This window comes from Amia ocellicauda, chromosome 6 (assembly GCF_036373705.1).
Source record: "Amia ocellicauda isolate fAmiCal2 chromosome 6, fAmiCal2.hap1, whole genome shotgun sequence".
NCBI lineage: Eukaryota > Metazoa > Chordata > Actinopteri > Amiiformes > Amiidae > Amia > Amia ocellicauda.
Window position 1 is genome coordinate 7,678,048 of NC_089855.1, and position 27,782 is coordinate 7,705,829.

At 44.5% G+C, this 27,782-nt stretch overlaps 1 protein-coding gene across 1 annotated transcript in view; it reads right to left on the bottom strand.

The window, feature by feature from the left end:
• LOC136750855 (E3 ubiquitin-protein ligase SH3RF3) overlaps positions 1 to 27,782 on the bottom strand; it is a 118,493-nt gene that overhangs the window by 16,764 nt on the left and 73,947 nt on the right. Inside the window, exons 3-6 of the mRNA XM_066705984.1 lie at positions 19,565 to 19,660; positions 7,988 to 8,329; positions 5,045 to 5,157; positions 2,830 to 3,000 (exon numbers count right to left, since the gene is read on the bottom strand). Of these exons, the coding sequence (XP_066562081.1) occupies positions 2,830 to 3,000; positions 5,045 to 5,157; positions 7,988 to 8,329; positions 19,565 to 19,660 (722 nt within the window). The remainder of the gene's footprint in view (positions 1 to 2,829; positions 3,001 to 5,044; positions 5,158 to 7,987; positions 8,330 to 19,564; positions 19,661 to 27,782) is intronic.

Genomic DNA, 27,782 nt, shown 5'->3' on the forward strand with positions numbered 1-27,782 from the left:
ATCTTCACGAATATAGCTTAATGACTAAATAAAAAGGTCTGGTGGAAGGCTTGAATCTGACCTTTCTGAAAAAAATATAAAATAAGCCGTCACAGTACATTTGTCACTTTCATTTGCTTTGTAAAAAGTCTGCCTCGAGGGACGGGAAAACACATATTTCTCTTCTCTGTCCAGGCTGTTTCAAATAGTCAAATCCACGTTCCCTCCTTCAGCACGTCCACAGATATGGTCGAGAGCCGGGGCGGGTTACACCCAATCGTTTGGAACGGCTCCGCACAGATATCATCTTGTTTTAATAAAATAAAAAATTAAACCAAGGAAACTGTCCAGCAATAATAATGCACCTGAGATTTGACTTGGCTGAGCTCGTCCTGGAGAATTAGAAAATGTGAAACCGAACCAAACTGGTCATTTCCCAAAATGCTGCAGTACCTGGCGGGTTCCCAATTGCACAATCTCTCCTTCGTGAAGTGGATCAGATGTTTGAGATCCACTCTCCCCCCTGTTGTACAAGAGCACACCTGGGGGATTACAGAGCCCCGAGGTCTACGAGTTCAGTGCGTTTCCTCATCGTTTCCACCCTCCACCTGTCCGCGTTGTGTTTTTTGGACGGCGTATACAGCACACAAGAGGAAGGCGATTCCTCCCAGTCACAGTTTAGCACATACTGAGTTTTCTGTGCTGGGAAATGGCTGCAGTTTCTCTCCAGTTGGGTCTTTTCTGGTCACACTTCTGCATCCAGCGACATATTACGCTCCAAAGTCGACCTGATTGATTTGATGATGTGTTTTATGGGATCTGAAGCTCAATTTGTGAATTCTTTCCCAATGGATATGCCCTAGAAATTTTATATTCATGTACAATCAATCAAATACTGGGCTGGTTCACTAAATGTACAGGTCCAAATAAACCACAAAGCAGTGTCTACGTCAGTATTGGCCTTAAAATACCTTCAATGATTTGTATTATTACATTACCTTAATGACACGGGTTATATTCCCTTTTTTGTTTAATTATTTACTGAAGCTGCTGGGATACATCAAAGTTGGCTTCGGTTTGTGAACAAATATTCAAAGTTCCCAACCATAGACTTTCATCTTTCCCACAAGACACAGAGACACAAAGCAACTCCTGCCATTGGCTTTGGTTTTATGTCGGGCTTCTGGCCATCGAAAGCAGTGCTGGATGGGTTAGGAGAAGAAGCGGCATCACCTGGTCAAACCGGGTGGGACTGGAATAGCAGCTTAGTGTTGCAATATTCCTCTGGATAACTATCTTCTTCAGTGGATCAGAGGTAAGTAAAAAACACAGACAGAAAATCATGTTTTTTCCATTTCGTTCTATGGCAAACACATTGCAGCAAAACGGCTGATGCAGCTTTATGTCACATCGTTACTGAATGGGTAGTTACCCAATGACCTCTGTTTGACACACCGCCGAAGACACACTTGCGGTGGAAACGACAGTGGAGGGAATGAGGCCACGCATGAGCAGCCCATCGATCTACGCCGGGAGAGGCGCGCACCTCGGTGGAAACGCTCGTTCAGAAGATGTGCTCTCTATGAATAAATTATATGTTTTTATTTCCACGAGGGGTCTTGCTCCACTTCAGCTGAAGTCACGTCGGGGAAGCTGTAATTTGGACTGATTGCAGCCCCTACGCACGTGCCTGCCAATCAGCTGAGACAGTTGATATCTTTGCGAGTCTCCTCAGATCTCAGGAAGTGTTTTTTTCTCCCCTCACATTCCCACTGCAGGCGGCACTCTTTAGCAGAACTAATTACGTTTTTCTGCAGCCCGGGTAACTGCTGTGCAAGCAGCACCTGTGCATTATGATAATAAACTAGCGGAGGTCCATTACTGCCATCCCATATATTTTAATCATTTTGTGACAGGGCAATTTGAGCTACTCTGCTTCCATCATTAAAAGCCATTTTAAGGTGATTCCCGTTGAGTTATTGCTGTGCTTATATTTCGGACAGGTATTGTGGGTTTAAGGACGCGGGGACCTCGGGGCACGGCTTCAATTCCCACCATCCCCGCCCCCCTGGCCGCCCCTGCCTTGTTTCAACGTTCCTCGCAGCGAAGGTGAGGTTCAGTTACACGACAACATCCCAGAACTGTGCATTTATATATAAGCACGGTTTAAGAACATAAAAATGCAAATCATGAAGCACGCTCTCAGAATAACACAAAGAGGAGATACGAGACACTTATACTGCTTCCAACTGAACACACTTCATGTGAACGACCACTGCACCGGCATCTCTGGCAGGAACCGCAGCACCGCAAGGCAAACCGGCTCCGAAGACCATAAGAGCAGCAGGAATTTCACATAACTGCCTCACAGACACACGGCCAAGCTTCAATTACATACGATTAATGGTGCTCAAAGTTAATTACCTTCTGGGAAATGACAGTCTTTGACACACACAAGTATAGAGTGAGTATATATGTACATGTATAGTGCCTATAGAAAGTCTACACCCCCATGATTTTTTTTCAGTGCCTCAGTTTCATGCATTCAGATTAGATTTGTTTTCTACACATCATACTCCACAGTGTTAAGGGGAAAACGTTAATGTGTTGTTTTGGTTTTGAAAGCTCCTTGATGCTCCTGGTTGAGTCTGTGCTCTTAAATGCACGACCCAGCAGAGGAACCTACAGGAGCTGCTGAATTCATCCTGAAATCATGTGAATCACCGTAACATAACACAGGTGGAGCCACTTAACTGGGTGTGTGAATCAGAAGGCAATTAGTTACACCTGAGCTAGACACATAGACACAACACGCCACATTTTGATTCAGGGGACTCTGTTTCCCCTCACCTGGACACGGGGGTGACGTAGTTGCCGGGGAAGACGCCAGACGTGCCGGAGCGCAGGGACGTGCCCTTGAACCAGCCATCCTGGCACTTCTCCGTCACGCGGTACATCTCGCCCTTGCGCAGCTCCAGCTCATCCGTCTTCTGAGGCTTGTAGGCGTACATGGCCAGGTATCTGTCGGGAGAGACATGGGCACTCAGGGATCAGAACAACACGCCAGCGACAGCTTCCAGGTTTAAACAGGGTTGCCAAAGATCGGGGCACCCTTTGACTGGTTGATTAACTGATTGGTTGCATAACCAATATGAAGGGTTGCAATGAAAAACAAATAATGCAACTCTTCTTCTTTCCCCCGGCCCATTCTGTGTGTAATCGGAGGAAGAGAGGAATGCCAGCCAAATTTCCCCACAGTTATTAAACAGAGAAGGCCATACACTCACCTAAAGGATTATTAGGAACACCTGTTCAATTTCTCATTAATGCAATTATCTAATCAACCAATCACATGGCAGTTGCTTCAATGCATTTAGGGGTGTGGTCCTGGTCAATCTCCTGAACTCCAAACTGAATGTCTGAATGGGAAAGAAAGGTGATTTAAGCAATTTTGAGCGTGGCATGGTTGTTGGTGCCAGACGGGCCGGTCTGAGTATTTCACAATCTGCTCAGTTACTGGGATTTTCACGCACAACCATTTCTAGGGTTTACAAAGAATGGTGTGAAAAGGGAAAAACATCCAGTATGCGGCAGTCCTGTGGGGGCGAAAATGCCTTGTTGATGCTAGAGGTCAGAGGAGAATGGGCCGACTGATTCAAGCTGATAGAAGAGCAACTTTGACTGAAATAACCACTCGTTACAACCGAGGTATGCAGCAAAGCATTTGTGAAGCCACAACACGTACAACCTTGAGGCGGATGGGCTACAACAGCAGAAGACCCCACCGGGTACCACTCATCTCCACTACAAATAGGAAAAAGAGGCTACAATTTGCACAAGCTCACCAAAATTGGACAGTTGAAGACTGGAAAAATGTTGCCTGGTCTGATGAGTCTCGATTTCTGTTGAGACATTCAGATGGTAGAGTCAGAATTTGGCGTAAACAGAATGAGAACATGGATCCATCATGCCTTGTTACCACTGTGCAGGCTGGTGGTGGTGGTGTAATGGTGTGGGGGATGTTTTCTTGGCACACTTTAGGCCCCTCAGTGCCAACTGGGCATCGTTTAAATGCCACGGCCTACCTGAGCATTGTTTCTGACCATGTCCATCCCTTTATGACCACCATGTACCCATCCTCTGATGGCTACTTCCAGCAGGATAATGCACCATGTCACAAAGGTCCAATCATTTCAAACTGGTTTCTTGAACATGACAATGAGTTCACTGTACTAAACTGGCCCCCACAGTCACCAGATCTCAACCCAATAGAGCATCTTTGGGATGTGGTGGAACGGGAGCTTCGTGCCCTGGATGTGCATCCCACAAATCTCCATCAACTGCAAGATGCTATCCTATCAATATGGGCCAACATTTCTAAAGAATGCTTTCAGCACCTTGTTGAATCAATGCCACGTAGAATTAAGGCAGTTCTGAAGGCGAAAGGGGGTCAAACACAGTATTAGTATGGTGTTCCTAATAATCCTTTAGGTGAGTGTATATATGATTAATTGGGACCCCTGCATCCAATTTTCTCAGTTTTTTCCTCTCTAGAGCTAATCTGAATTCAACCCAATCTGAAAATACAAAACCAAAGAATAAACACTGTCAACAGCAGCAAAAACAGCAGCGCCTCGTTTCACACTGTGTACAAAGTGAGGACCGCCTGAAACAGACCCTTCTGGTAGCTATGGCAACCGCGTGCTTTAGTCATTATTGTGACAGGAGTTTATCAGCCATCAGCGCGTAGCAGCGAAAAAGTAATCTCTCCAGGACCATCGACAGACTGAACACACTGTCTTTAACGTGACGTCTGTAGTAAACAGAGACGGGGGGATGCGGGCATTTGGGAGACGAGTGTGTGTGAAAAATAGATATCTGACGAAACAGGACTGCGTCAGACAGAGTTCGATCCGCGCCGCATTCTAGAGTGCAGAATCTGTTTCTGGTCAAGTTTATGTCACGTATTTCTTTCGTGTCTCTCGGCCTTTCAGTGGCACTCTTACAGACCACGCAGATGGGAGTTTCATATTCGTGTTAGACGGCCACAGAGCAGAAGACCTACATGTTGAGAGGCAGCTGTACTTTGGCGGGGGTCGGCGACTCCCCGGACGCCGCGGTGACTCTCGGCGGGGCTCCGGCGGCCACGGTCGACGTCCCAGCGAAGGAGGAGGAGTCCTGCGGGAGAGGGGGACAACATGGGGTCAACAAAGAGCAGGACGCTTACCGGTTCATTCCCTGATCTTTGCGGTCGAGTACCGTAACAGTTCTGTATGAAACATAGTCAATGTTCTTCTTTGTTTGAAATAAACCGAAGAGGGAGGACACAGGGAAACCATGAGGAACGGTCTCCTCTGTGGCAGCCCCACAGAAATGAGCCTCTCCCCCTCGGGACTGGACAGAGCGCCCCCCAGCCCGGACCCCCGTGCTTCACTTGGCCAAATACCTCCTGACCGGCTCCAATCCCATCACACCCCCACCGAGGGACACGGAGACACTCGGACACAGTGTGCACAGCTACTTAGCATTTAATGTCTGGCCAATTAAGAGGCGACACTTTTGGGGGGTTAGCATCTGTGGGTGAAATAGCAATTATTGTCAACAAAGGGATTGAGTTTGTGGCTTGACGCGTTGGACCTAATTATCTTGGGTTGCAAGGCGTGCAGCGTTAGTGGCTTCTTTAAGACATGCCGAGAGCACCAGGGAGACAGCGGCCTGGTTTCTAAATGTCCGCCCCGCTGAGCGCCTCGTTAATTCTATGTTTATTTGTCTGGATTCGTTCGAGGCCGAGCGTGAGTCAATGTAAAAAGTTAATCAGTGACCAAACTGGTACGATATCTGTGCTGGACTAGATTTCACTGAGCATGTCTGAACATTTTATGAAGGGTAAAAATATGTCGCTAAGCAAGAGTCAATTATTCAAGGGCGAGGTAATGACATAACTTGGTCAAGAAGACTATTTTATTAGGCTGCTGTTGTTTTAATTTAGCAAATGTGGGTCAAGCCTTCAAAACAAAGAGCAATATATCTGCTGCACCTGTGAGCTGGTGGCCTCCTGACTTTCACACCCAATCCAATCCACCCCAAATCACACAACTGCATCAGGGCCGGAGACCACAAGCTGGGCTCCAAATGGCCTCGGGTCTCCCTCATTCATTAATCATCAGAGCCACTTTCTCTCCCCTCTGTCCGGGGAATTGACAACAAGGCTGACCTCTCCCCCGGCATTAGGACCGAATAATTCATGAGGCGACAAATGAACACGAGGAGGACCAGCTGAGACCCCTAATGCTAGAGGCACTGAGGAGACTACCTCAATGAAGCGGCTAACCGGCTTTTGTGAAGTCTTCATCCTCAGCTCTTACAGAGTCTCTCTCCTCACAGGGGCAGAGTAAGGCACACTCAAAAGACTGAGAGAAAACTTTAAAACACATGGGTAAAATATCAGTTGGCCCACCAGGTTCGTTTCCAACCCTGAAACGGTCTGAAAACCCCTGCATTCACTCTCCAGATGTTAGTCACGGTTTTCTTACCCTCCGGACAGCGACTGGCCATGCTGTTTGCATTTCTGGGTCACAACATCAGCAGTCTACTTGTCTCAGCGGGGCGTCCACAGAAACATCTCATCAGCAAACTGTGTGGCAAATTGCCCTCTTCTCGTACGACAACAGAGCATAACAGTACTGCAGCGACAATCTGATATCTGTGTAATGCTTTGTTATCAACAAAGGAGAAACAAAAGACCTCTGGAAAATAAAAATCGCTTGGTGGCCGTGGTCTAGAGAACTGATAGCCTTACTCAACCTCCTCCCTCGGGTCTGCGCCGCTGTGCTTCATTGTCCAAGAAATCAATGAATTGAAGCTTTTTTTTTAAACAAATACTCCAACTCCCCAGAGGCGGGGGGGCAATTTCTAATGTACTTTTTAAAGCCAAGGCGACAAAATATTAGCAGACAAAAGCCTTGCAAACTACTTGGTATGTGTGACGCTCTGTGCTTTACTCGATGCTGATCGAAGGCTTATTGAAACGTCCCACGCTGTGTCTGTTGTGCGATTGTTATTAGGAGCCAGCGTTCGCAAGGAGATCAAACTCAAGTTATGAGACTAGAATCCCCGTTTGAAACTGTGGAAACGTCTGGAGTGAAATCAAGAGATGTTTTCTGTTCATCGATGGTCTTATAGTCACTGAAGCGAGCAATTCAAGTTCTGGATGCTTTAATAAAGACTACAGTTCAGATACTACTGTCAAACTAATTAACCACACAACGAACTGAGCACAGAAACAGGATTTCAAAGCCAAACACTTTCCACTGGTCTGCTGTTAGAGACTAATAACATTTTAGGTTCAAAATATTCATCAAATGTTATAGACAGTTTCTCTTCCAATGCCACATAAAAAATTAGAGAAAGTGAGAGTGAGTAAGAGATTGATTTGATTTTTAACAATGCCTTTTACTTAACACAAAAAGAGCACTTGAAGAACATTAGAAAAGAGAAAACAACCTTAAACACCCCCCCATAAGTAAGAGAGAGAGAGAGAGAGAGAGATAATGAGTGAGAGAAAGTGAGAGTGAGGGAGAGAGAGACAGAGAGTGAATGCCTGAGTGAGAGTGAGAGTTATCAAGTAAGAGAGAGAATGAGTGAGTAAAAGAAAGAGTGAGAGTGATTGAGTGAATCAGTAAGAGAGAAAGTGAGAGTGAGAGGAAGACATTTTTTGTTTCTATAAATCTATATTTTCCTGTTTATATGCATCAATTATATCACATGCTTTAGCAGTACTTGTATACAAATGTCATGCCAAAAAGAGAAAGTGAGAGAGAGTGTGAGTGTGTGAGAGTAAGAGAAAGTGAGAGTGAGTAAGAGAGAAGATGAAAGTGAGTGGGTTAGAGAGAAAGTGATAGTAAATGTGTGAGAGCAAGCGACAAAGAGAGAGAAAGTGAGAGTGAGTGAGAGAGAATGAGAGAATGAGAGAGTGAGAGAGAGTGAGAGCGTGCTGGGTGAGCCGTACCTGCGAGGGCGCGCTGGAGGACAGGTGCGGACACTCCCCGATGCGGGCGGCGGCACGGGGGTCGCTTGAGCTGATGAGCACCGGCGCACTGATCTCCATGGAGTGGCGGTTGTTGAGCGCCTGGGCGGTGCGCTGCGTCATGCTGAGCGCCGTGAACGAGTGGCGCTTCTTGGTGTTTTTCTTGGCGTCGATGCGCCGCTGGATGGCGCTGACCGCCCCGGTGCCGTTCAGCGTGGTGCTGCCCCCCGAGCAGGGGCCGGCCGGGGCCGCGCTGTCAGGGCAGGGGCCGGGGGCCGGGCAGGGCTTGTCCATCTCGATCAGCTGCTTGGCCGTCTCGTTCAGCTGTGGATGTCAATGTCAGAGCGATGTCTGGGTTTACAGTCAGTTTGGATTTTATATACGAACATAAACAAATAAGCAACCAGAGAAAAGGTGATAATTTAGCCCAGCTTGCTTGTTTGGTAGCTTAATGGTTTATTTATATCATGTTTTAATTATATATTTCAGACTAGGAGTGCCCAGGCTTTGTATGCAAACATGTTGGAGATTTCTGTTCAACTTTGATTACAAATGGAAACTGCGAAAACAGCCGACAGCCAGCTACGAAAATGGAAGAACGGGATTGTTTTTAGATGCTGAAAAGCCCAAACAATAGCAGAGTGAGAGCCAGCACCAGAAAACAACACGCACCCAAAAAACACACACACACACAAAAACAGAGCAGTGCAGAATTAGTCACGATCTGGAGCCGAGCAGGAGGAAGATTACGACTGCCCGTGCAAAAACGATTTCCTACACACACAATGCAGTTTCTCCACCATGGAAACATCTGTGCAGGGTTACACTGCATTAAGGTATTAACGGGTTTGTATTCAAGTGCGAAAGAAAGGAAAAAAATGTTCCTCATGAAGCTGTTTCTGTTGGCACTAAAAATAGGAGTTGTGATTTTCCGTGTAACCTAATTTTGAAAGGAAATGCATATCTTTTCCTGTAGCACCAGGCATAGTGTAATAAACTGGCAATGCGCTTCTGTTGGCTCTTTTAGACGCACAAACAGCGAGGGAGCAGGGGGTCCATGTTCCTTATCCCATCCTTACCTTTAATGTATCGATAGTTAACCCCCAAGACCCCAGCCAGTGGCTCTACAATATGAAGTGAGCTCTTCAGAAATCTACTATAGCATTCCTCATCAACCATGTGAGCTTTTAACGACGGTGTATCTGAAAGTGCTGTACATCTATTACGAACCCACATTTTACTACATTACAATCCTCACATAAAAGCCGAGATAAACCATGAGGTCTTCGCAAGAATGTGTCCAGCGCGGCTGAATTAGCCCGTGAATTAAAGGCTCATGCCCGGCCACTGACTGGTCTCTCAAGTAAACACATCCTGCTACCAAACCGCAATCAGCGTCGTCATTGCGGTGAGAAATAACCCTCCTGTGCGTGGGATCAGGTGCTCTCTCTCAGGGAGCTGTCGTCAGCCAGCGATCCTTCATCACGAGGCAACAGCCGAGTGCACGATGTTAGACAAGAGAGCTAACTGCATCTCAGCACACGTACTGCACATGTGTGGTGAAAGAGTTGTTTTCAAACTTTTCTCGATCAATAAAGCCACAGTCATTGGACGTTCTTTGGTTTGTTAGTTAGTTAGTTAGTTAGTTTTTTAACCTAACAAAGGTGTGAAACGTCTGTTCCTCACGAGTTTGTCTCACCATCAGTCTATTACGGTCTTGTCCTCTTTTAGTTACAAGTTCTTCATATCCATCTCTGTCTCTTTCCTCTAGTTAACAACTAAAACGTTTGCCATGGCAGTTATACACACGCATTATAAACCATCTTTTCAAACTCTGGATGACAAAACTTGTGTCTGATGATTATTCCTTGCCGTGTGTGTCACTGTCGTTTGGTTTTGTTCAACATATTTAGGTGTCGTTGCTCCGTGTCTTTAAACCGCGCAGCTGCTGACAAGCCACTCTCCCCCACGTATTGCGTTAACAGCGCAACCACACTTTACCGCAGTCTTTATATTCCATTATCACAGATTACAAGTCATCTCAAATTATATTCAGGTGCGAGGTGGGCCGGGGGGCTCGTACGAGATTTACCGTCTATTCTTGCTGGAATTTCACTTGAAACAAACCCCGGTGTGACAGGGGGACGCAAGCCTGATGTGAAAGCAAACAAACAGAACAATTTAAAACCGCTATCCTCCTTTGCTGGTTTCTGCTGCATGAAAGCGTTCAGTGATCTGAAGCCTGGAGCGCGAATCGCATTTACACCCACAGGACACAAGAATTCAGATTGAATTATGGGTCTTAAAGATGCTGTATTTATTCCGTTTTCTTTAAAAAATGAAGGATACACCCTTTTAAAATTGCCACAGGCTCCAGAGCTTTCAGATACAGAATATAATCCATTAGACAGGGTAGAGGAATGGATGGATAGATAGATAAAAGGGAAAAATTACTTTAAATAAAAGGGACAATTTGAACGAAATATAGTTTCCCTTTGGTCGGAACAAACAAAAAACAAAAGCAGGTCATATAGGCTATCCTAGTGCTGAGAAAGGCTTCCTCAAAGACAGGGGGCCGCCACTTTCTCCAGAGCTCGGAGAAACCCCTCCATTAACCCGGGTAACCCTGGCGTTCCCCCGGGGCTGGGAAGTGATGCCTCTTGCCTGGGCTAAGTACACACTCCCTGGACAGAGAGGTTTCCAATTTACCCTCTATTAGTTACTCCTGCAGTCCAGCAAGCACTGCAATGTTCTGCTTTTCTGGAAGCATCCAAACAGACTTTTAATGCTGACGTTACTGGGGCACAGCATGCCGTCTGCACTGGTGTTACTGGGGCACAGTAACCTCCATACCCTTTCTCTAATAAACAAATGCTAATAATATATATGTATATAGTGACATTCCTGCACTGTACTGAGAAGAGACTGATGGCCCAAGATAAATAGTATAGGCTGCTTGTGAAGTGTGTCGCTGAAACGCTGTATTAAAAGGTTTGTAAAAGCTTCTGTTTACTTACAACTCTTTGCCTTCAATTATGCTGGTGAAACTAAACCGCTGTCTGACAGGAGATTCCTGCGTTTGAATGACATGAGTGTTAAACATTTACTGCGAACGACAGCCCTGTTTATCACATCTCCGTGGAGAACTTAATAACGTGTTTTTTAAATATTCAGACAAGTCAGTAAACAACACGGATGTCTAAATAAAAGAAGAGAAGTGGAGCGAGTCCTGAGGAGGGAAAACACACCATGTAATGTGTCACAATTGCCCACACGCCCTCACTCCCTGTCCTGGACCGAACTCTCCGCTCTCCCCTCCTAAAGATGCTTCTCGGCAGATGGTAACGGGCCCGAAACAGCCCAGGGCTCCCTTGTTATAAAAAAGCTTCTCCCTAACAGCCATTCCCCAACTGCCTCGTTAGCAGGAGAGCCAAAGCAGGCGCTCAACTGCCAACACATGGCAGCCTCCTCTCCTGACGGCTCACCGTGGGGCCCCGTGCTTTAAAATGTGACAAATGTTGTGTGTGTGTGTGTGTGTGTGCAGAGCCAGCCGAAGAATGGACAGAAGTGATGTGAGTCCCGGGATAGAAACCTGCTGTTCGGACGGGCACCTGCACCAGAGAGAGTTTTATTTATATGTTCTTAGCAGGTTCATATGTCAACAAAGACAATTTCTCTCCCCCTGTTCTTCAGCCCCCTCCAGAAAACACACAGTTTGGGAACAGGCCAGGAAAGGCAACCGTGTGATTTTGTGCCACACATCTAAAACACCACCTGCTCCCCACACCCCCAAATAAATCAGAGAAACCACACAGTGCATCTAATTTCAGAACCCCGGACGGCTGTTTAAATGATTCTGTTTGATCATTGTAACTATAGGAATGTGTACATCCTCTCTTTGAAACTGTGGAAAGCCAAGCTTGGCAGAGAAAGGAAGACCCCTTTATAGCGCCCTCTGCACGGTGCCAGAGCATCTCTGTCTCCCGGAAAAGAACCGTCTCCCTGATAACCCCAATCAACTGAACTCATGAGGCATTCTGCATGTCCGTCAACTGACTCGAGTCTTAAGTTGTTAGCAGCCCCAAAAAAAGGAGATCTAACTGGTGAATTATATGCGATTCTGAGCTCAAACAAAGTGGGGCCTCTCGTACATGATCTCGACTAGAGAACAAGGCCCGAACCCGCTCGTTCTCCACAGCGCCACACATTTCTCACTGTCATTTACTCGTTCTGCGACTTCTAAATCAATGGCACTTCCATTACAGCCTGGCCTCCGTCTCCCCGTCTGAAGGAGGAGATTTATCACTGAACACACAACCATCCGAACCGTCACCTGTCCTGACGCAGTGTGGGGATCTAGCCGTCACATTACATTTCTCTCCGATTGCTCAGCCCAAGCTCCTTTGTTCATTTTCTGTCGCTCCGCCTCTTCGATCGTGTGTCGTGTTGTGTGCGGCGAAGGGCCATCACTCACGGTGGCATCATTACAGCTTGACGTGTTATTTGTGTCTGTGTTTGGACATCCATCTTCCACACTCCTCCAAGGTCGCTGTGACGTCTTTAATTGAACCCAGGGGATTTACTCAACCTTTACAGTCGGTGAGTAACCTCTAAATACAAAAATGTTTATTGTAATCTGCTTTTGTTTTCCGCCGCATACAGCTCAGCATAATTACAGCACATAGAAACTTTCTAAGGCCCCGATCTCTCAGAAGTTTTCCCGCTCCTTTCGACCGCAGAGGATTCTCTGAATGAAGGTTTCTGCAGCTTCAGAGTAAATGTTTGTCGAGGCGAATTACCATGTTAATTGAGGTTTTAATGAGATGCAAATGCCATGCAAATGAGAGCTGATTAATTTGGCCTATATGGGTAGCGGTGCACCGGTCCCTAACGGCGTGTTCCCCTCAGACGGGAGACGGCAAACCCCCTTACCTGACAAAAAGACGACGCGGACGACGCTTTGGAAACATTTGGAATCTTTTGTAATTCAAATGAAATGCAAATTGAACGAGAGACGTCGTGTTCAATTAGAAACAATAAAACATCAATGGCCGCCCATACCGCCGTTGACAGTTGACTGGGTATATTAAGTGGAAGAAATAATAAATGAATAGAGCGGGGCATCATGGGAGACATGTCTGAGGGGTCTATATTGCAACAGGAAGCCAGAGTCTCTAAAAGCTGGCCGATATTTTCCTCTCTTGAAGTTAAAAATCAAGCTCCATCGCCGTCCACTCGACTGTGAAACCCCTGTCATGTGTCACCCCCTCGTACTTCACCCCTGCGTTTGCCCGTCCTCCACGTCGAGTGCGCGGCCAAACCCCCTTATCAGCGTTGGATTCGTTGCGTCTCTCTGCATTAATGGGATTACAGGGATCGAAACGTCCCCCAGTCCCCTCGGATGCCTTACAATTATCCATGTTCAATTGTAGAGCCATCTGTCTAACTTGACAGCTTAACTATGAGAACATGCCACCGCCTCCTCTGCGGCAAGCAGGCACGGGAAATAAAAAAAAAGCACGGCCGATGAAATAAAGTAACACGAGGATCACCGGAATAGAATAGAACAAGTCTTTAATGTCCCCAAGCAATCGAAAACATTAAGAACATTAAAACACCAGAAACAAAATAAATCAATTACAGTCAGATCAAAAAGGGGCCACAATTAAATCGGTCGATACAGATAACCAAGGTCGCACAATACATGTAACTCAGCTGAGTTTATTCATAGTCCTTCAGGATGTAATTGGAGACTTGTGTTACATTATCTACAAAGCACCAATCATAATCTAAGTGTTTAAACCAACAAAAGCCTACATTTCCAGGAGGTACTGACCTGATATATAGAAAAGTCATATTAAACAGCTTTGTTAAACCGCAGAAAACTGAAGTAGATCAACAGATACTCAAAGAAGTCAAAAGTTACGTCAACCTCGGATAACAAATCAGCGCAGAAGGAGATATTATGGAAGAAATCAAAAGAAAATTGGATGGAGTGTGTTTGGAAACAGAAACTGTGGACGACACAAAGGAGCATGGAGGGAATAAGAAGGGAATAAGGGAATGCTGGGAATAAGAAGAACAGATTGAAAAATAAATAAATGGATCCAAGTACAAACCATTATTGAGTGATGAGTATCGACTATATATATAAACACATATATTTATATACATACATATTGTATATATATATATCCACATTCATAACACAGATATCCATTTAAATTAATCCTGTAACCCAAGACACATATCCCAGGGAATATCAACTGTCTTTCTGAAGGTTTACGGCAATTAAATCCATTATTAAAACAACCTGTGCTTGTCCTGCCTGGCCCTTCCCTGCCCGGGGCTTCGGCCTTGTTATTCCACACGGTTTACCACATTTATTCATACTCTCGCTTCCTAAGCAAGACAGCTTCACTTGGGGCTTAATTAAGGAAATTCTGAACTTTTAAACTGGATATGTAATGTATCAAGTCAAGGAGGTATGTTTTCTCTGGCGAAATGAAATGGTTTCGTTATCCCCACAACCGTTAATGTGAACACAATGTATCGACAATAAAGACCTGAAGTTTGTCTTAATTTCACAGTTGGGGGAATGACACAGTAAAATACACACCGGCATCTGAATGCACGCCATACGTCTCTAATGATTTCCCCCAAGAGCCCCAGCCGAAGAGAAACGGGTCTGTAATCTCAGGACACTCAATACTAAACTGCTTGTGTCACAGCTCTGCATTTATGATCACATTTCTCTGGATCTTTATGATATCTCACTTATTCTCCCCACGACGGGCAGGTACTGGTTTTCTCCTATTGCCTCTTAAATCAAACGCACTGCAGAGAAAAATCATCATAATGAAATAAGGAAGGCTTCACTGAAGTATGGCACTGTCTGGAATATATATCTCTTTCACAGTTGTGTTAAAATAACTACAAAGCCAAATCCCTGCATAAATTCAGTGCTACCTCACCCCGGCGTACGAGAGACAACGCTTAGATGGATGTATGCATTTATTTATTTTTAAAAAATATTATTTTGACTAAATCGAAGTGTGGAGATACTATAGTTTAGTAAACCATGATACAAACTATGGAAAATTATAGCAGAACAAAGTATATGTACATGGTATAGTATATACGGCGAAATTGTGGGAAATACTCCAAATTACTACGGAGGTTTACTGTGGGAAACTTTATAGGGAACTGCTTGGCTCTTTCTCCACTTCACAGGGCACGATGGAGGAGTTAATTCTGATATCGATATCATGTTTGTGGGAATGAGGTGAAAATTTCAGCAGAGAGGGTTATTTTAACGATTTTATACGCTGGGAGCAAAGCAGACAATGCGCTTCAGCTCAAATGGTTGTGGACGGGTGAGGAGAGACTGAAGCCAACAAGCATGGGAGACAAGAAGCAGAGTGTTTCAGTGGGATGTGTAGGACATGAGGTCATTCTCACACTGTCTCTCTGAGGGTCTTTTCTCCAGGGTGTGCGCTGGGATTCGTGGGGGAGGGGCTGCGCATCTGGCCTGAAATTGCATCTCCTCCACTGCAGAGTCACTGTGCAGTCCGCGGCAGAGAGGTCTCACTCAAGGAACTTTGAAAGGTTAGACTTTACAGAACGAACACGCTCACCTGCTTTAAACTTTCCCTGAGATTGCTGAATCTGCTCCAGGGCCGTGTGAATTGATTAAATGCAGCTGAAAAGTTAACGACGCAGCACCGAGCGGCACACGGTGAATTTCAATCAGCTCGGAAGAGGCGCGGCGCACACTTAGACTCAAAGATTCATTGGGCCACCACTCCATAATCACTCTGTGTAACCACCTGGCTAATTGCTCTAAATCGCATTTTAATAGAACTACTGCAAAGAAGAAGAAGAAGAAAAAAGCAACGAGGAAACAAAACTTTGCTGGGGGCTTTTCACTCTGTTTGGCTTTGATTATTTATTTTTCTCCACTAGACTAATTCCACAATAAATAATTTGCGAAAGATTAAATGTTAAACTCTAATTAGGCACATAAACAGACTTGTGACTAAACCATTTCCCACCTAGAAAGTGTACACTACACACTGTGCAGTTATTAGAACACTAATGCATCATGGTTTTTAATTGGTGTCATCACCCCTGAGAAGTGAAGGACACAACATGACATCCACACAATAATTTTGCATTCGAAAATCCTTTTAACATCTGCTGTTTCTCCTGTACTTCTGTGAATTATTGTCTCTTAACAACTCAAACACACGAACAGCTTGAATCATGTCCTACTAAGAGCAACCAGACTTATTCCAGTTCTGAAGGGAAAGTCCTACTGAGAGACTGAGGACCTGAACCTTTTCACCCTGGAACAGAGGAGACTACGTGGGGACTTGATTCAAGTCTTCAAAATCATGAAAGGCATCGACCACATCAAACCAGAGGAGCTTTTCCAGATCAGCAGGGACACACGCACCCGGGGACACAAATGGAAATTGGGCTTCAAGGCATTCAAGACAGAAAACAGGAGACACTTCTTCACACAGAGAGGCGTCACAATCTGAACAAACTCCCCAGCGATGTGGCTGAAGAGACAATTTGGGAACATTCAAAAACAGACTGGATAGGATCCTTGATCACTTAGTTATTAATGGACACCAAACGAGCACGATGGGGCGAATGGGCTCCTCTCGATTGGACACTTTCTTATATTCTTATGTTCTTAAGATTCTCTGTCGTGTAGATCCTGTGAGTGGAAACCAGCACAACAACCTGTATTCATTGCTGCGCACGGCCACATTAAACATATTCCTGGCGTGGTGTTTCAGCAAAAAAAGTCTCACTACTTTACTACTAAAGTTACTGCAAAATACAGAAACAGACAAACATCATCTGACCAGAGCAAACAAAATAGATGCCACTATTTACAAATCCAAGATTAAAACTGAAATAACATCTTGTCCAGCAGCCTCTAATTAGCCACGATTCATTAAAAACAAATCAGAGGGGAAGATAAACGAGGCAGTCCGCGAATCCCCGGCCTCCGTGACCCAGAGGACACAGCTGCCACGCCGAGACGGTCCTAATGGGGCTCCACTCTCTCGCTCTCAAACGCTGCTCTCTGCCCTCCAGTACAGCCCCCCTGGGACGCCACCAATCAGAGACCCTGACACATCTGTCAGGCGTGCCAGAATCACGCACCCCCCACCCCTGCCTCAATAAAATGGCTTTGTTGCACTTTCAGATGTTTTAATTGGTTGTTGATTCACACGTTTCTACCACAGTATTAGACAATATGCCCCTCAGCGATCAAAAAAGTGTCTTGGGATAAATGGGAGAGACTTTCAATTATTTATGTTTCAGGAGACACTTCTTCACACAGAGAGGCGTCACAATCTGAACAAACTCCCCAGCGATGTGGCTGAAGAGACAATTTGGGAACATTCAAAAACAGACTGGATAGGATCCTTGGATCACTCAGTTATTAATGGACACCAAACGAGCACGACGGGGCGAATGGCCTCCTCTCGACTGGACACTTTCTTATGCTCTTATGTTTCTTCTTCATGGTCCTTCAAGCCACCCAAATCTTATCTTCATCTGAGAGCCAGGATCCTCAATCCCAGAGGGGAAAACAGCGTGTACCACTGTCTGTTTGGATGCTGGCTATTGTTGACACGATTGAGTCCAATATGTAATTACATTTCAACGCTATCAGGTCTGACCTCTGTGTTGTGTAGCAGGCATGATCAATGTGAATATGCCTGTATAATCTATACTAATCATGTGTGTCACTTGGTCAAACTCCTTTTCACATAAATACTTTACTGAGACTTTTGAATGCAGCCAAGCGGTCCTCATCGATTTCCTTCACTGTGCTCAGGTCAAAGCCAATAATACCGATTATAAATGACTGCAATCATAAAGAGCAATCTCCAAAAACACAGAAGACTCCATGTTTATAGCGATTCTGGCTGGAAATCAACATTGTACAAAATATAAAAAAGTGATTGTTTTCCAGCAATGTTTTCCTGCTCCACAGAAAACGTTAAACGTGTAGTTTTCAATCCATTAAAACAATAAATGTAATAAGAAACCAGAAGAGATGGGTATATAAATTATTCTAATACTTAGCTGAAATAAATATGTGGAACAATTCAATATTATACTGAAACCAAATTAACCAAAAGGCAGTGAACCCTGCTCTCATGTTTTCCCTTCCTTATGTCCTTGCGTTATCAGATTGTGATCAAGAAACCAAAGTATCAATTTCTGAGCACTGGTTTTGGATGGATTAACTCTAGTTCTTTCATATTTATAGAAATCTAAAACTCAACCAGAACCAAGCAGATATTTAATCAGAATAAAGTTTCTATCAAAAACTCTCATTCTTATTATCTCTTTCTCTGCCACAAATATCTGGGTCAAGAGGCCAGTGAATCAATGTTAAGCAATTATCTTCTACCCCTTGACAGGAAGTCCTCCCGTGGGCTGCTCTTTTGCTGCCAGACTTTATGGTACACCCTGCTGGGCAAAGAGTCAAGAAGCTTGCACTCTACGACAGGGAATCTCTCAGATATTGGTTGACTGTATTCAGCCTTGGCTTTGTGATGTCACAGGTCAGAGGGCACATTTTCGAACAATGTGTGCTTAGGCCTTTTCTAAACAACCCTATCTTGAAGATATTATATCATCTTGGCCAATCACTCACTGTCTGAGCTCCACGTCAGACCTGCAGCCCGCATTGGTAAACCTTACAGGATGGTATAGAAGAAAGCCCCCTTTGTGTCATCCTTCCTTCCTGTTTAGCAGTGACCACGAGAACCAATCTGTCTGCAGTGCACTCGTTGTAGGAAATGTAATTGAGGCCCACCGCAGGACTTCAACTCCAACCCCGCCAATCTGCCGGAGCGTGTCCTTGCCATTCCCTCGCCCCGCCAGCGCCTGACCTCGCGCCGGCAACTCCGCCGTCTTAATCACAGCTATAGGGGTAAATCAATATAAAATACATTTAATGCTGTGCTTTATGACAAGCCTATTCTTCTGACACGAGGCTCATGAAGCCAGGCACATTCTGCTTCTCTCTGGCAGAATAAAGCACCTGACAGAATGAGAAGCCAAGCCAGTATAAGTCTTCGTGACAGCTTTAAGTCCCAGTTTAGTTTTTTTTTTTTTTCGCCTCCCTTCTGTAAAAAAACAGGAAAAAGAAGATTGAACTCGGCTGTTCTTACCAGAAACAGGATTTTGACGCAGTGGTGAAAATATCCAAACTTGCAAAGTTAGCACCGCACGGACCAGAGGACTTTTAATGTACTATTTTAATTAATTCAGTTTTGATTGAACGTGCTGTATAAACGCTACAGGTCGAGAGAAAGTTAAGAGACTTCTGGGAGCTGACGGTGAGCCGGCGCGTTGTGGTCAAGGCAGCCTGGTCTCTGCTCTGAATACCTGCATCTGCAATGAGCCTTAACGACTCCATTAGCCCACAAGGGAGCGGTGGCCAAAGCGAACGGCACGGCGTCCAGATCAATACTACTTAATTGAAGACAAAAGGGAACGTGACAAACGGACTCTTACCTCGACATACAGAATGGGGAAGATCCCGATTTTGTCTCCCAGCATCCCCTCGGCCCAGTTGTCGTCCACTCGTCTGATCACGGTGAGGATTTCATCCTGGATGGTAAAAGAGACAAAAAAAGAGGCTATGTTTATTTCAACAAGATAGTCATTATCCATCTATCCCGGAAAAGACTCGACTATATTGGACTGTGTGCCAAACCCATGAAAACAGAGGGAATGTGTCATGTTGGAGGCATTGTTGTATGACAATGAATACACACACGTTCACACTGCTGTAAAAACACGTTAAACAACATATTGTAACACTAACATGTCCACCGAGCTGGTTATTGAGATTAATGGGGAGAAATTATAATTTATTACAGCGCCGGGCTAAGAAGGCATGTGTTTGAATAAATAATTTCCCTAATGCAATTCCTCTAAGCATGTTTACAGTAATGGCTTTTAATTTTCTTACGAACATTACAAACACAATAATAAACTCCAGTCACACGATCTCCATTAATTACATGTAATATTATGCAGAGTAGTTACAGTTTTGTTTTTTCCTTTTTCCATTAAGCTCAAATCAATTAAAATTACATGGCTTATAAAGTAGTTGCTGTTGCTCGATGATATTTGACACTCACAGATAATGAATGGGTTATTAGATTACTCAGCGGCCCGACTCATAGCTGGGAAAAGGGCACTTTTCCCTGGCAGCTCCTAAATAATATCATGAGACTTTAGCCGGCGACCATCTGGACAATTAGCCAGGAGCGGAAGATGGAAGGACTGTCCATCTCTCTCCACAGCTCTCAAGACCTCTCTCTGATAGTGGCATCCATCCAGCACGCGTGTGTGAAGACGCCTGTAGCTACGCACACGCCTCGCGCCTCACAGAGACCGGGCTGCATCGCAGGGGACACGCTTCGCCGCGAAGGACAATACACAGACCTCCAGGTCACGGCCGCAGAGGACGGCCCACTGACGCTTGGCACAAAGCGGAGCTGCGTCTGTTACACGCGAGGAAAGACAGCTGAAAGCGACAGAGACGGCTTCTCCATGGATTCCTCATTACTGCTATCATAATTATTACACTATTATCATTACTTCTCAATAGGATATCAAAATGTCTATTCGATAGAGATGCCTGGCCTTGGAAGTAACTACATCATTTTGTAATGTTATTATTTACACAATTATTTATTAGAAAAAGTGAATGTGAGTGAGAGGACTCTGGGTATAGGAGGTATATGCTTATTATAGCACTGTCCATTAGTGTATACCAGAAGCGTGTTCTCTTGGAAAGCATTTTTTTAGCCGTAAACTCTGCATAAGCAGCTTGTTTTTACTGTAGTGAAATCGTTTGAGTGTAATAAACACACATGGGACATTTAATTGTGGGGCAGGAGGTATGTATGCAAAACTTATACTGGGGCTGAGATACAGAACAGCAGGACAACTGCCGTTCGAAAGCAAAGGTAGCTGTAGATCTCAATATGTAAATGAGATTCCTTAGAGGAGCTTTTTCAGATCAGCAGGGACATACGCACCCAGGGACACAAATGAAAATTGGGCTTCAAGGCATTCAAGACAGAAAACAGGAGACGCTTCTTCACACAGAGAGGCGTCACAATCTGAACAAACTCCCCAGCGATGTGGCTGAAGAGACAATTTGGGAACATTCAAAAACAGACTGGATAGGATCCTTGGATCACTTATTAATGGACACCAAACGAGCATGATGGGGCGAATGGGCTCCTCTCGGTTGGACACTCTCTTATGTTCTTCTGTTCTTCATAAAGAAAAAGTGAGAGGTCTGCTCATGCGATCCTGGCATGTTTAGCTCACTGCCTTCACTGCGGGAAGGGTGTCAACTAAAGACGGGGAAGAGCTGATACTAAAAGCAGATGCAGCTCAGTGACACATTTAACCCATTAGAAAGCCTGTTGTTACAAGGGAATTTGGTCATCCTCCTATACCCTCCCCACCCCTTAAAAAAATAAAATTAAATCAGTCCAGGCTGGGGAAACAGTTAATAGTGCCACAGATGCACTCTCACCCATAATGCATTTTTTATGCCTCTCTCTCCTGTGGGCTGATTGCACCGAAATGACGATAATGATGATAATCCCTGGCACTTCCCGGAGGACTATTAGTGTCAGACGATGCAAATGGCTCCCCTGCCCCGGCCCTCCCTTCGGAGAAGACTCAACATGTATCGATTCCCTCCCGGCGGCTGAACAAAAGCACGGCGCGATGTTCAAGCCCGCTGGCAGAGCAGCGCCGGATGAGGTTTGAACACCGTTACACGAGAGCTATTGTCTGGTGCTGGACTGCCCTGGCATTAGTCGGATGCCAACGCACTTTCCAATGGAATTAGAAGAGTTCAGTGCTGTTTATTACTAGAAACACAGGGACAACACCATTAAACACAGCAGTTTACAGATGCAGGTATAGGTCGACGCCCGCTGTGCTGGTTATTTTTCAAGTCGAGTAGATGCAGTAGGCAGTGTGGGCAGGTCTGTGATCGCTGAGTTGGAAATGGAAACGACAATGCCCCACCACCTTTGGGTAGTATTCTCTTTTTCAGATAACCGGGGTGCAAACAAAACCCACTACGCTTCTCAAAAAGATGAGGAAGATAGACGAACAAAGAGCGAAGACTGTGGCTAGGCATATCAACTCGAAATCATCAAAACCTCGATTTTAAATTTCGTGGGCTATCATCTTGTCCGGGTTTTGAAAATGTTCTAGAACATAGAACCTGCACAGACATGATGGAACTTCTAAACCGCTCTCATGTTCCACCAGCCAAGACCTCGCTTGTTAAAATCACTTCCTTCAGTAAAGTCTCCTGAGGTTTAAATGCTTCCCATGTAATACCGAACAACACTGAATTAAACTGTTTATACCACACTCCCCCAAATCTCACTGCGGAGATCTCTCTCCCTCGCTCCCTTCTCCTGGCCCAACCACACACTGAAGGCACGTCTGTTCTCACTAGCTCCTTAAACCAGGATACTCTCTCATAAGCCTTGTGGTATTTGCTCTGATATTATTTCCTTATATCTCCTCACTTCAATCAGCACTGATCTCTCTACCACCAAGCCTCTCTTTGTGTATCGGTACCTTTGCTTAGATTATTTTTCTTCTTCTCCTCCTTAACATGTAAGCTTTATGTAAATGTTTCAGCTTTAAAGAGCTTATTAGTCAGTCCTTTATCTCCAGCTCTGTCGTCCCGTCCTGGGTGTATTTCTGCATTGCGCCCTATGCCTGCCGGGAACGGCTCCGCCTTCCCCACGACCCTCGCCAGGAAAAGCGGTTTCGAAAATGGATGGATGGATTATCTCCAGCTCTCAAATCACTTGCTTCAACACTAATTTAGTAAAGTTCTTGATTTCTCAATCTCTGCGTAACATGTAAGTCATGTGCCATGTTTTAAGTACGAGGCATTTTTGTGTGCCACTGGAAAAATGCTGCGAGATGACAAGGAAATAAAACAAAAATACATATTAATTCAGTGATTGGGCAGGTTACAAATGGGCTCCTTCTGCTCGGGGAAAACACAGCTACACAAATCTTCTGAACTCTGTGTGTGTGTGTGTGTGTCTTTATTTTTTGTGATCACGTATAAGAAGAGCAAAGCCTGTCAAGATGCAACAACATATATCAAATCTGTGCATCTTTTTTCTCTTTAAGATGTAGAGAGGGGTGGGATCCAGGAGAGGGTTTGATAGGAGTCCTCACATCATTTTGCCTGGCATTGCAGCTGTCATTTTACTTTCGGAAGACAATGCTTTCATTCCCTGTGTTTCGGTTTCATCACCTCTTCAGGGAGTTAATTGGAAATCAGAGACTGCAGGAATTGCCAGTTCCCTCTCCGTCGAGACGCGGGAGCCTTCCATGGGTAAATAAGAGCTTCTCTTTTTTATCTTCCCAGACATGCCAACACAAACTGGGTAAGCAAATTATGTGCTTTGAAATGGAGACAGAACAGATGGGAATACAAATAAGGTGTTGGTGTGCCAGCTCCGCAGTTGCATGATCAAATATGTGCTTTTTAGTCCACCCCCCCCACCCCACCGCTGGAAATGAATGAATGGAAAAGAAAGTAAGGTAGAATCTGAAGGATTGTAAAACGATGCGAGCAATCACTGCATTATGTTGATCAAAATCAGATGCAATTACATACATTATGCCCAGCAATGGGTACCTGGGATTTGGATCACTGCCTCCTTAATGCTCTCCCAAAATCACTGTCATACTTCAGGAGATTTGAAACGGGATAAAGAGGAACCCATCTAATGCTTTGTTCGTGCCACTGTGGTGTATAATTTGGATTTGATCTGTATTTGCGGTTGACTTCTCAGGTTTTAAAGTCACCAGAAGATAAACAGAAACATCATGTAGCTTGGGCCCCAGATGGTTTTCTGTAGCAAGTGGTGAGAAAATATGTTCTGCTCATGTCAAAGAGGACATCATTGTATCAGCTACAGCTCCAATCAGAACACACGTCCAGGAAAGGAGCGGCTCTCAATCTAGAGAACTGAAGATAAACGATGTGTTTATCGGGGTCCTTTGTGTATGTGAGCTCGATACGGGTGACCCCTCTGTGAAATCAGTAGAGTGATAAAACTGCCATGCCGGGAGTCCTGGTCTTTTGGTTTATCACTCTACTGGGTGGAGCGCTTGGAGGAATCAAATGACGATTACATAAAGATCACAAAAGTCAATTTACCAACAAAAATAAAACTTTACATGGATGGCAACAATCTCCCAAGGACAGCGACAGAGAAGGAGGGCCTGTATAAAACACAAATAACCTTAAAGTTGTGACTGGTTATCTGTGTTCCCAACAAATCCAATAATCGCCCTAAAATAAAGCGATTTCTGCGTGAGAGGAATGACCACAGCCCCGCTTATCCACAGCCACAACTTCATCAACAGGTTTACCTGCTGGCACTTCATTAATTGATAAGAAACTGCACCTCAGGAGTCATTTACTTGTCATGTGTGGTAAAGACTATTGATCCTTTTAGAGTAAAGCACTGATTTTTGTATTCTTCAAACTCCAGTTTCTCAAAACGAGACACAGACTAAAAGCGCTATGAAAACTGTGCTTGGATCAGGCTGGTAGTGTCTCCTACAGCCCAGTTTCAATTATACATACAGATCATCTCCAGAACTGCCTTTAGCATTGGTTTGGCTTTTGGCACATTTATGAATTGTTGGGTTGCACGAGAATACAGGACACTAAAGAAATACGGTTAGATCCAATTCTGAGACAAAACAGGGATACAAAGAGTATTCTGGCTGCACTAGTTGTAAAGAGACATGTTCCAGGATAAATAATCAAATAATGAACGGAGATGAGCCAAAGATGCACTTTTCCCGCAGTGGGGGAGGAGGGGATGTAAATGAATGGCCTCTGGTATCTCTGCCCTCAGAATTAGCAACTTTATTATTTCAGGTAATGTTGCCGGAGGGCTCGAGTCAGCACTTCCCCCGATTAATATTGTAATGAGAATTGCCTGACCTCTGATAACCCCCTGCATAATGTAAACAGGCTGATCGGGGTGGGGGGGCGGCGCGGTGACTTTGCAGAGACATCAACCCTGGTTCAGTGGTGACAGATGGGGGGGGATTGGACACACCGGCGCCGCGCTCGTTCATTGCAGTCGGCACAGAATAAATCAGCCACGGGACACACTCCACTGTCCTATCGGAGGTGAGCGGTTCAATGGCGGCGGATAAAAGCTTGCCTGCTAGAGACTAGGGTCTTTTGAATGAATAAGGGGTTTTAGACACTTTTTAGGACATTAGCCATGCACTCACACAATCATATCTGGGCCCGTTTAACTGGGCGCCGTATAACAATATATTTACAATACAACATTTGGTTGTCATTAGGAGTTATTCCAGCAAGAACAGTACTGCTAATTAGCCACATGGTGCCATATTATGAAATGATAATAATTGCTCATGTGTTGCTCGTTTTGCAAAGCAATTAGCTGGGGAACTCCTGTCACAGAGCCCAAACAACTGTGTTATAGAGCCCTTAAATCAGGTCCAGTGCCTACTGAGAACGGGCACCTATTTGTTCTGTGCACTTCTCCATGGGTCACTTGTTTTGAAAAATGTGAATAATTAAGAGAGTTGCAATAAGCAGTACGTCTGCTTTAGTGATTTCCTGCACACAGACAGAGGTGTAGTTTCCACCAACAGCAGCAGTGATCGATCTCACAGCCAAAAGTGTGTTGTTTTGAATAAGAAAAAGAAGATATTTTGAATCTTGACTGCCAACCATCAGATGGGTCAGGACTCTCCCTTCAGCAGTGCTACAGGCCGATCACAGAGCAGAATCAATCACCTGTCGGATGGGTCAGGACCCAGTGCTACAAGTCAATCACAGAGCAGAATCAATACATCTGAAAGCATTCAGACTTGACAGCAATTCCAAAAGCACTGATTTTGGGAGACTAATTCATTATTATTACATCAAGAGGTCTGAATTTCAGCCGTGAGAACAGCAGCAGCTGGATTTTCTAAAGTGAGAATAATGTTCAGCTGAGTTTATAGTAACAAGTGACTGGAACAACATTTATAAAAGGGGTCATTATTTAATAAGTCACGGTGTGAGAGATCTGCTTTGATTTTTCTGGGATATTAATCTTTGTGTGATCATGCTACGCTACAAAACAGTGTAAAAAGTGTTACAAATTAAGGTATGTGATGTGATTGTTAACATAGGGCTATTTATTCCTTTATTTGACATTGTATAAGTGATTGTGAATATCCGCAGCTGTGGAAAGGCTTCAATATTACAGCAATTGGTAAAGTAACAGTTGAAAAATGCCCTTTCAGGTCCCTGCTGTATCAGTTTATCAGTGTGACAAGCAGCTTCATGTAAGCGACAGCATTTAATTAAACTGGCTGCTCCTCTAATGAAGTTGTAATGAGAGCGGGTCACGAGCTGGAGACAGCGAGGCATTATGGGAGCTGAGAGGATGACTGTGTTCATTGTGGCTGGTTGACTTTCATGAGCTACCTGTTGGCTCCGGAAGATTAATTTACTCAGTCTTTCGTTTCATTTTCATTCATTTCTATCTGTCATTTATTTCAGTTTTGTGGTGTTCGGTTATAAACTGAAGGAATTCTGTGTCAAAGGGGAAACTGAAACCTCTGACAAGACTAGAGTGGTCAGGTAAATTCAGTCATTTAGAAACCTTTGAGAGCAATCATCTGCCCTCCTTCGGCTCCTCACAGACAGGGTTCCCTTGCTTGTATTGATTAATCGATTAATTGATTAATAACCGATTAATAACTGACAGAGATGCAACCAAGAGGAAAAGCATTTTGTGTTTGCTGTGTTACACTGTGTGCTGAAAATAAAAACAGAGCAACCTTTCTGACATCAAATCTCTCTGTACAACAACTTTCAAAGTAATCCAAGCCTTGTCCTGTGAATTTGTGTCACGGTCTCAGAAATAATAACACAGGAATCACAGCAAGTCTACGTGAATTTAAAAATGTCAACGCCCGCCATTCGATAAGCACCACGGAGAAATGCTTAATCTGCCTGCGCCCAACACAATAACCGTGTCGTGATTACCCCGGCTTGGGGAGCATAATGAGAAAACAAAATTAATTCACAAGAGATGCGATCACATAGATAAAAATCGAAGAAACAACAAACAACAAACAAAGCTCGTATGGAAATGTTATCTATCTATCTTCATGGAAATCAATATTAGCAATGCAAACCACAGCTGGCCGTGTAAACACAATTTGGTGACAATTTAATCCAGGCGAGGGATAAGTGAAAAACTTTGACCCGGCCCCCAACAACAAATTACAATGCCAGCGCTGCGTGGCAGGTTTCCATTAAGTAGATGTACAAACCCCCTGGCACACAACGGCAGCCATCAAGTACAGAATTTGTCATTTATAACTGGCAGCGGGTCGGAGAGCCGGATTCATTTGGAGCCGGCACAGGCTAGAGGAGACATAGCCGAAAAGAAACACAGCACACAGACACCTGTACCCTTTATAATCCACATTTCAAACTAATCTTATTCTTAAAAAAGCTTCCATTATACTGCCTGTGGGCAAAACTGGCGTTACAGCTAGGGTATTAAAAAAAACATATATATTCTACACAATGTTTGCAATAAACTCAAGGGTTTCATTTTCGTACTTTGTGTCTTATTTATTGTGGTTGATAGAAGTC